This window comes from Brachyhypopomus gauderio, chromosome 8 (genome assembly GCF_052324685.1).
Source record: "Brachyhypopomus gauderio isolate BG-103 chromosome 8, BGAUD_0.2, whole genome shotgun sequence".
Classification (NCBI taxonomy): Eukaryota; Metazoa; Chordata; class Actinopteri; order Gymnotiformes; family Hypopomidae; genus Brachyhypopomus; species Brachyhypopomus gauderio.
The window spans coordinates 5,155,875-5,165,099 of record NC_135218.1 but is presented as its reverse complement, the minus strand read 5'-3'; the positions used below and the strand labels follow the sequence as shown (position 1 = coordinate 5,165,099).

At 40.6% G+C, this 9,225-nt stretch overlaps 1 protein-coding gene across 1 annotated transcript; it reads right to left on the bottom strand.

The window, feature by feature from the left end:
- Window positions 1–4,121: 4,121 nt before the first annotated feature.
- Window positions 4,122–8,900, bottom strand: nat8l2 (N-acetyltransferase 8-like 2). Its single transcript, XM_077013956.1, has 3 exons — window positions 8,795–8,900; window positions 8,558–8,628; window positions 4,122–8,280 (listed from the first exon to the last, which is right to left on the bottom strand). Coding segments are annotated over exons 2-3 (681 nt in total). The 5' UTR covers window positions 8,559–8,628; window positions 8,795–8,900; the 3' UTR covers window positions 4,122–7,600.
- Window positions 8,901–9,225: the final 325 nt, after the last annotated feature.

Here is a 9,225-nt window from a genome sequence, read left to right as displayed (position 1 = left end):
ATTAATTTCAGGCTCACATTAATTGCCAGTTCTCCATGGAAACCATATTTAGCTTTTTTCTTCTTCTTTGTATTATTTTGTTGTTGTTCTACAGACTGGAATCGACCACACTGTATACAGAAGGTGTAGTGGTTGTTGTTATCCAGCAGATGGAGGCATTATCTTAAAAAAAATATTTGATAAATGAACTTTCTTGTATGTCCTGCATATAAAAAATCTGACTCTAATTTTTATATCATTTTGGGATGAAATGGGCCCTTGCAAATGATTGAGAACATTGTCCCATGGTTGGTCTTAATTTTTGGTCTTCATTACTCGTCTTCAAGGTAGATCTTTAAGGTAGATCTTTATAGTAGGTCTTTATGGTAGGTCTTTATGGTAGATCTTTATGGTAGGTCTTTATGGTAGGTCTTCGTGGTTGATCTTCATTGCTGCATTTACTTCACCAACTTCCTGTAGCTGCTCATACCAGCTGGAACTTTCTGTAGCTTGCCTACACAGCCAGAAATGTACCTACTCCTTCCTACGTGATGACCATCCTGACAACCTGATCTGTTTCTTAAGGCCTTGAGCTTTACGTTATGACTCAGCTTGACCCAAAATCCTTCAAGATTTGTGGAAGACAAATATCTGTTCTGGCACCCAGTTGGTGGAATGAATGACCAGTTACTGTGTGAAGTTCCTTGCTGTCTTTAAACACGTCTAGCATTTGCTTCCAAATTATGTCGTATTTTATATATGCGTCTTGTATTTCTCAGTCTTGGTTTCAACACTGTCTATAAAAAATCAGCAAGTAGACTAATTACCCCAAATTATCATCTCTCCATCTACAACAATTTTAGAACATCTCACCCGACTCCCAACTGAGATGCAGCTAAGCAAATCAGAAACACAGTGCTGTAAAATGAGCACTACACAGAACACCAGGTAAAGAGCTAAAGGGAGATACTGGCTGCACCATCCTTCTGGAGAACTGTGAAGGTTCATTCTGCCCTAAAGTCTTAGGTAATCAATCATGGACACATCATTATTCATAGTCAGCACTGTTTGGTAGATCTGTGCCACTAGCGTAGTCCTGTGGAAAAAGCAACTTTCATATGATGAACTACTTGAATTTATGATGTTTCATGTTACCGTAATACCAGTAAACACCATTAATGGACATCCCCATCCAGCAAGACAGCTGAGGTCATTCCGGCACGTGAGCACTTATTACTGTAAATCGAGTAACTAACCAGGGCTGCCTCTTTAGTGTAGTTACACAACATGACATGTAGCACAGGACTGTCTCAGTTACGTTTATGAGAATCACACCGCAAGAACTGGAGGCAAACTGAATCTGCAGGAGTGTTACAAAATCCTTCACGTACACTTTATTCAAGATGAGATGAAGATACTTATGGTAAACAAAAACTTTGCGTCTCCTACCCTAAAGAAGAAAGACTGTGTCATCTTGCATGGATTGATAATTTCATTGATGCATGCATCAATTACATTATAATTTGATTTGCTGTTGATTATAAGCATATTTCACCCATGATGATTTTAGCTTAGAGCCACTGAGTATGGATCCATATGTTCTCATTGTATCATTGAGACAGAATGATACAGCACTCCAGCAGAAATATTACTTCCTGAATATTTAAGGTGACAGGATATGATATATGCACATAATTTCTTATGCCAGTGCTGTATAATCTAGCCCTTCTACCAATTCATCACTATGGGAACCATGACGAGCGATATCCTCCACATAACCTTTGTAACCGTTCAGAGTTGTAATACTCACAGTTCTGTATGGAGACATCACAGATAGCAACACTATGGTTGTAAACAACAAGACCACACCTGTGTGACCTTTGAATCTGAATGGTGTCGCAAGGAAGCTCAGATTTCTATTTTGTACTGAAACCAAGTATAACCCGAATGATCCATCCAAGCAAAACCCCTATAATTTCCTTCCAAGAAACATTTTGCATAAGATTACTGAGCGTTTTTTAGATATATTTATTCTCTTAAATATACCAGAAAAGGCATCTCCCCATAGCGCCTGCTTTAAAATGCCGCAGCATTATACGTTTATAAAGTACTGTATAGTGCACACATTGTATTGTGGTAAAAATGATATTAGCTAGGACCCCTTTTACTCACATATGATTGTTCTTTGTGGCATGGACTCCACATGCTGTGAAAGCAACGTATTTGAGATTTGGGGCCTTGCTGATTGCATCTCATTTGCTGCAGAATTGTTTGTGCTATTAATCTCCTGTTCTACAACCAGAGATGGAGTCGGGATTCAGGTGTACGGGAGGTCATCACTGATGTAGACTGTGACATTTCAGTGATGCTGAATTGACCTTTGGGAGCCCAGTGTGTGCCAAAATAAAGGTTTTCCACACCATAACATCACTACCCCTGTGTGTGTATATTGAGGTGTATTCGTTGCACTTGACTGTTCCAAACTCACAGTAGTGTTGTTCACACTTTGTAGTCCTGGGTACTGTGCTGCTGTTTCGTGTTGCAGCTTGGACCAGAGGAAATTACATCATGTTTCAGTGTAGACTAAGTATAAGGAAGCGTGACAATGAATTTGACATGAACTGACGACGTATGATGGAATGAAACTTTATTGCAAGGATGCAATGGAAGCCAAAAAGTGAAACAAGTGATTTAAAAGAAGACTTTGAAAAGACTTGAGCACAGAATCAAGCGTGAGGTAAAGTGGAAAAAAAATTGTTTAGACATCACTGAACTTTTGTTCTGGTTCACCCAGTTCTAAACAAATTTTTTTCCACTTTACCTCACACTTGCTGGATTCTATAAACCAATAATTACAGAATTTTACCCATTCTTTCTCATCTCATCTTCTTGGATGGGGTAGCAACGGGATTAGTAGAGATGTCCTTGTGCTCAGCCTCTTTCTTCAGCTCCTCGATGAGGATCTCCAGACGTTCCTAGACCAGTCAGGAGATGTAATTCCTGGGAAGATCCCTCTATTGTTTCCTGGGTCCGACCCAAGGTCTTCTCCCAGTTGGAGGAGGTTGTCACTCCTCACCTGGTGACAGCATGCAATTTTTTTACAGGCAATAACTATTTGTTAGCATCCACAATTTGTCAGACAACTGATCTGACCCTGTATTTCTGTAGCCAGTATCTGACCACACATATATTGTGGTGGAGAAATCACTCAAACTGGTAGTGTCACAAGGTCATGAATAACTACACCTCCCGATGTCAATTATGTTCATGTCATTGGTTTTCTTCCTTGTTTTTGGTTTTCCATGTCTGTTTTCTTTTCACAGGTGCTTGTCAGAAGTCTCTTGCCATGCCTTCCAATTTGTGACCCTCTTGTATTGAACACAGCAACCCTGGTCAGTCATTAGTTGTGTATATACAGTATCCCTTGTGATTCGAGTCTTTTCTTGTGGGTTATTGTTTGTTAGCATGTGTTGCCTCTATTTAGTTTCCCTTTGTTCAGTAGTATGATTAGATTTAGTGTTCAGTGTTGTGTTTAGTTGTACTCGTGTGTCTTTGCTACATCTGTGGTGTGTCATGTCCCCATGTTATGCCTAAACCTTGTATCTCGCAAGTCTGTCCGTTATCGAGTTCAGTGTGTTTCGTACACATTATTCAGTCCACTTGGTTATTTGAGTGCAACGCATGCATCTCCTGAATTTCTTCAGCATTTCTGCATGTATCTCCTGAATTTCTAGTTATGTTCTCTGTATATGAGCTTGTATTCTGTTTGTCTCCGATATCCTCCCTCCTAGTTCATCTCGTGTCCTCATGCCATGTTGCCTCTGGCCTCCTCTTATCAAAGTTTGCTACAGACTAATCTTTCCTTTGTTAATATATCCGGCTTTCTTGCGCGTGTATCTGTGCCCACTGAGTCTTAACGTTACACGAGTGTGAGAGTTGGACCTGTGTGTGTTTATCAGGCTCAGCAGCTGGTGCATGTGTCAGTGGCCCTGCTAAGATGAGAATGACCTGCTACGCAGGAATCTACAACAGTGATTTTTTACCCACATATACATAATTGCATCGCATGCAAAATTATTCTAAGGAAGAGGCTGGTGAGTTTGTAGGTGTGATTGTTCAATAAAGAGAATATGTTACATTACTTGTGTTTGTAGTAAATAATTTATGGCAATCACATAAATTTTTTTGCTCCAGAATAGAACATAATAGAAATCTATTTAACAATCAAGGCTGGTTATTTGTCCATGGTGTCAACACACAAAAAGTGACTATAAAACAAACAGAAAATCATACAAGTCCAACTTCAAATGATTCCTCGAACACTAACTGACGTGTGAATAAAATATCTTGAGTAGAAATAGTATATATCAGTAAATACCTGTAAATAAAATCCTGTAAACATTGGCTCTTAACCCATGGAGGTTTGGATTTGGAATCATACTCAAAAAGTGGAAAATCAAATGACAGGCTGATCCAGCTTCAGTTTCTCAAGACAAGTTAAAATGAGGCTTAGGAGTGTGTGTGGCCTCCACGTGCCTGTATGACCTCCCTACAACACCTGGGCATGCTCCTGATGAGACCTCCCTACAACACCTGGACATGCTCCTGATGAGACCTCCCTACAACACCTGGACATGCTCCTGATGAGACCTCCCTACAACACCTGGACATGCTCCTGATGAGGCAGCAGATGTTCTCCTGAGGAATCTCCTCCCAGACCTGGACTAAAGCGTCAGTCAACTCCTGGACACTCTGTGGTGCAATGTGACGTTGGTGGATGGAACAAGACATGATGTCCCAGATGTGCTCGATTGGATTCAGGTCTGGCTGACTGAGGTGCCCTTGAGTAAGGGACTTAACCCCAACTGCTCCCCGGGTGCCAGTCTAGGGGTGCCTACCGCACTGTGCATGTGTGCACGACAGCACCAAACTAGAGTCACTAGAGTGTGTGTGTGTGTGTGTGTGTGTTCTCACTGTACAGATGAGATAGAGCACCTTTGGGATGTGGTGGAACGGGAGATTCACATCATGGATGTGCAGCTGACAAATCTGCAGCAACTGTGTGATGCTATCATGTCAATACGGACCAGACTCTCTGAGGAATGTTTCCAGTATCTTGATGAATCTATGCCATGAAGGATTAAGGCAGTTCTGAAGGCAAAAGTGGGTCCAACCCGGTACTAACAAGGTGTACCTAATAAAGTGGCCGGTGAGTGTATATGTAAATGTTTTTTGACATAATATTTATACAGGCCTAATGTTTTTGAGAATGGCACAAATGTTTGTTTTGACAAAATCTGCGACATTGCAGGAATTTTTATAGTGGCAATTTGTATTAACTCTAGATTGTGTAAAGTGATTAGATTTAAAGTCATGAAAATGGCATTATCACAAAAATAACTTGCAGTCCAGCCATTGCATTTCAGCCCTACAAAACAGTCTGCTGACATCATTTCAGTGAGTATCTTGTTACCTCAGTAGAAAAGGTTAATGAGGCCAAGGCAGCTGATATCACTCCGTCATGCTGATTACATTTACATTTATGGAATTTAGCAGACGCTCTTATCCAGAGCTACTTACAACAGTGCTTTGCATCTGATCACAGAATTCATCCTAGGTAATAGTACGGATAAGCCAGGATTCAAGATAACATTGAGTCAGACTACTACTAAACTACAGGAGTCAATATCATTACCCGGTGTTTTGCAAGTTAAATGTTTGCCAAGAAGCACAAATAACCATACAATTTAAGAACAGCAGCAAGTGCCGAGTTAGTGCTCTGTTAAGAACTCAACAAACAGCAAGTGCCGAGTTAGTGCTCTGTTAAGAACTCAACAAACAGCAAGTGCCGAGTTAGTGTTCTGTTAAGAACTCAACAAACAGGTGAGTCTTCAGTCTATGCTTGAAGATAGAAATAGAATCTGCAGTCCTAGCAGCTAATGGAAGATCGTTCCACCATCTTGGAGCCAGGACGGAGAATAGTCTGGAGCTTTGACTTCCATGAGACTTTAAGCATGGAGTTTCGAGTCGAGCCAAGCTTGAGGTTCTGAGTGCTCGCTGTACAGATCGGCTTTTGACCATGGACATCATGTAGGGAGGGGCTAGTCCATTTCTGGCTTTGTAAGCAAGCATCAAGGTTTTATATGTGATGCGTGCCGCTACTGGAAGCCAGTGAAGAGAGCATAGCAGAGGAGTCACATGTGGGAACTTGGGGAGATTGAAGACCAGTTGTGCTGCAGCATTCTGAATTAGTTGTAGAGGTCTGATGACCCGTAGAGTAAGACCTGCAAGTAGGGAATTGCAGTAGTCCAGCTTAGAGATGACTAGAGACTGCACAAGCACTTGAGTAGCTTCCTGTGAAAGGAAGGGTCGTATTCTCCGTATGTTGCAGAGGAGAAATCTGCAGGATCTGGTCAGTTTTGAAACGTGTTGAGAAGGACAACTTGTTGTCCAATGTTATACCCAGGCTCCAAGCAGATTCTGATGGTGTTAACATGGTGTTCTGAAAGGAAACTGTGAGGTCGTTGTGTGGGTTTGGGGTTCCTGGGATGTACAGAAGCTCAGTTTTGCTAGGGTTGAGCTTCAAGTTTATATTAAAAGAGTAGACTGGTTGCTTTAAAGGGTAGTGGTGCTTTTACATTTTCTTCTGGTAACGATGGTTACCTCCAAGGAAACACATGCAGACATCATTGCATTGCATCACAAGGGTCTCACAGCCAAGGACTTTGCTGCTTGTAAGATGGCACCCCAATCAACCAATGATCCAGTCATCATGAACTTCAAGGTGAGTGGTTTAAGACATCAGGGTGCCCAAGAAAGTCAAGCAAACATCAGGACCGGATTGGACTGCAGAGGACTGGGGACAAGTTTTGTTTGTTTTTTTCTTCTGATGAAGCCCCCTTCAGACCATTTGGGACATCTGGATTGTCCAAAGAAGACATTTTCTGAAGAAGAAAAGTTGAGTGCTACCATAAGTCCTGTGTGACCCCAACAGTGAAGCATCCTGAGATGATTCATGTGTGCTGGGTGGACAAACAAAAACCTAGAAATTCTGATAAACTCAAGCACTGATTATGCAAAAATGAGTTGCCGTCACTCAAGAATTTACCAAGAAGCTGAAATCCAGCATGCCGTGGCGAATTGCAGAAGTCTTAAAGAAGGGTCTTAAGGAAGTCTTTGTTTAAACTGGATGTATTTGTCAATAAAAGGACGTATAATTCTGTATAATTATACTTCATTATACCATATAAACATTTGCCAAAAGGTTCTAAAATAATAAGTAAAAACCCCAAATTTGTGCCATTCTCAACTTTTGGGCATTTACACATCAAGTCTAACCTGAGCATAATGATTAAATTAATTATTAATAGCAATTATAAAATAGCAATTTTGTTATGAAATGAGTAGTGTCCTAAAAATTCATCATACCAGGACATTATTTCAACATATTCTTAAAGTATACTCTTAATTAATGCTGTTAAAATTCTCAAAAATATTTTACGTTTTACATACGTTTTAGCTGCGTAAATTCATCGAGTTCACCTACTGAAAAGGGGAAGCTGTTAAGAGTATTAACCGCCTTGTACAAAACAAACAAAAACATCTAAAAGAGTTTAAACATTTATAGGATTTTCTCCATCTTCAGAATTGTAACTCTGATCATTCTCATCATCCATGAGGAAACTTCACTCTCTGTGTCAGTCTGAACATGTGTGTAACCCATTTTAATGTAAAGGGCTACAGCTGATGTCTGTGTAGAGCTAGTTGCGAGTACAATCTTTGCGAACCCTTGATCTTTACAAAAGTCCTCGGCCGTTTTACACAATCGCGAGCCGAGCCCCATTCGCCGACATGCAGACGACACAATCATTCGGAAAAGTTCCCCAATCTTTTGCCCACTACCATCCTTTTTGGCCTTCACAGCCACCATACCCATCACCTGAGGTCTCCCGTTGACCTCAGCCTCAGCAACCCAAAAGCAGTCGTCTGGATCGCTGAGAAAGTAACCGGTGATGTCCCGCATGTCTGTACGCAGTTTTAGTCGAACAAAACCAGCATAGAACTCGTAGCAGCAGTAAAACAATAATCCTATCCAGGATCCTCCAGCCGTCAGAGACAGAAGAATGGATTCTCCTCCCAGGACGTAACCCATGGTGAAAAAGCACAGAGTGATAAAAACGTGCAGAGGTTGGGACATGGCACGGGTGAATGTTGGCCAGATGTGCTCCTGGATTCCATCTTGAAATATTGTGCTGACAGCTTCGTGATCTGACGGCTTGAATTTCCTAATCACTATATGCACTGGGACACAGGAGATCGTAGCATGTCAGAGAACACCACACACAAAAGATTCATTTGTTTCAAATTCAGTTCTGCTGTTGCTACAAAACCAACTTTATAAACTCTATATTTACCCCGCTGTCACATTGTATAGTTTCTTTAGAAATCTCAAAAGGATTATTGAACTAATTTCAGTCATTTGACTATATTTTTTGACGTATGTAAATTTAATAATATTTTCCATTTCATATAGACTGAAAACTAACGTTGCACGACAGCAACAGGCATTTAAACTCACTTGTGTTGCTCTTTCCTTGATGTTACTGTATCGGTCCTTGGTTTCGGTCTAGTAGTCTCTCTCCTACACCTCTAGAAACGTACAGAGAACAATCCCACATAATCGACTCTCAAAAGTTCGATATTGTTAAAAGAGCACGAGAAATCGAAACCGAATCGTACTAAATAAACGCGCATTTAATGCGCAGGCGTATTTATTATAATGCAATATTAACGTGCATTAAGTCCAGATGTTTACCTATTTGCCAATATCGCTTATCCACAACACTGATTCTGGGAGCACACTCAGGTCCGTTTCATGGGCACTTTTTCTTTCTTCTTCTTCTCTTCAGTTCAACTCGTTATATCTCTCTTTTACCGCCCCCTATCATAGCTTTTGCACAAGAGACAAAATAAAAATATTCTATGGAATCAAGAGCCCAATAATGTTTAGGATTTGCACAAAAACAATTTCATATTTCCGATAAGATCGATACGATTTTCATGAAATATGGAATTTGTTCCTGCTACAGGGAAAATGCTGGCTACACTACCTAAAATATTTCATTCAGATTGTAAAACAAACAAAAAAAACAGCTATTTTCATCACAAAGTAGTGAAACTTGGGCGACTGATGTAGGAATATCTGGATTCATGATACGGGTGCATTCTTGCCAGTTCAACAATTGG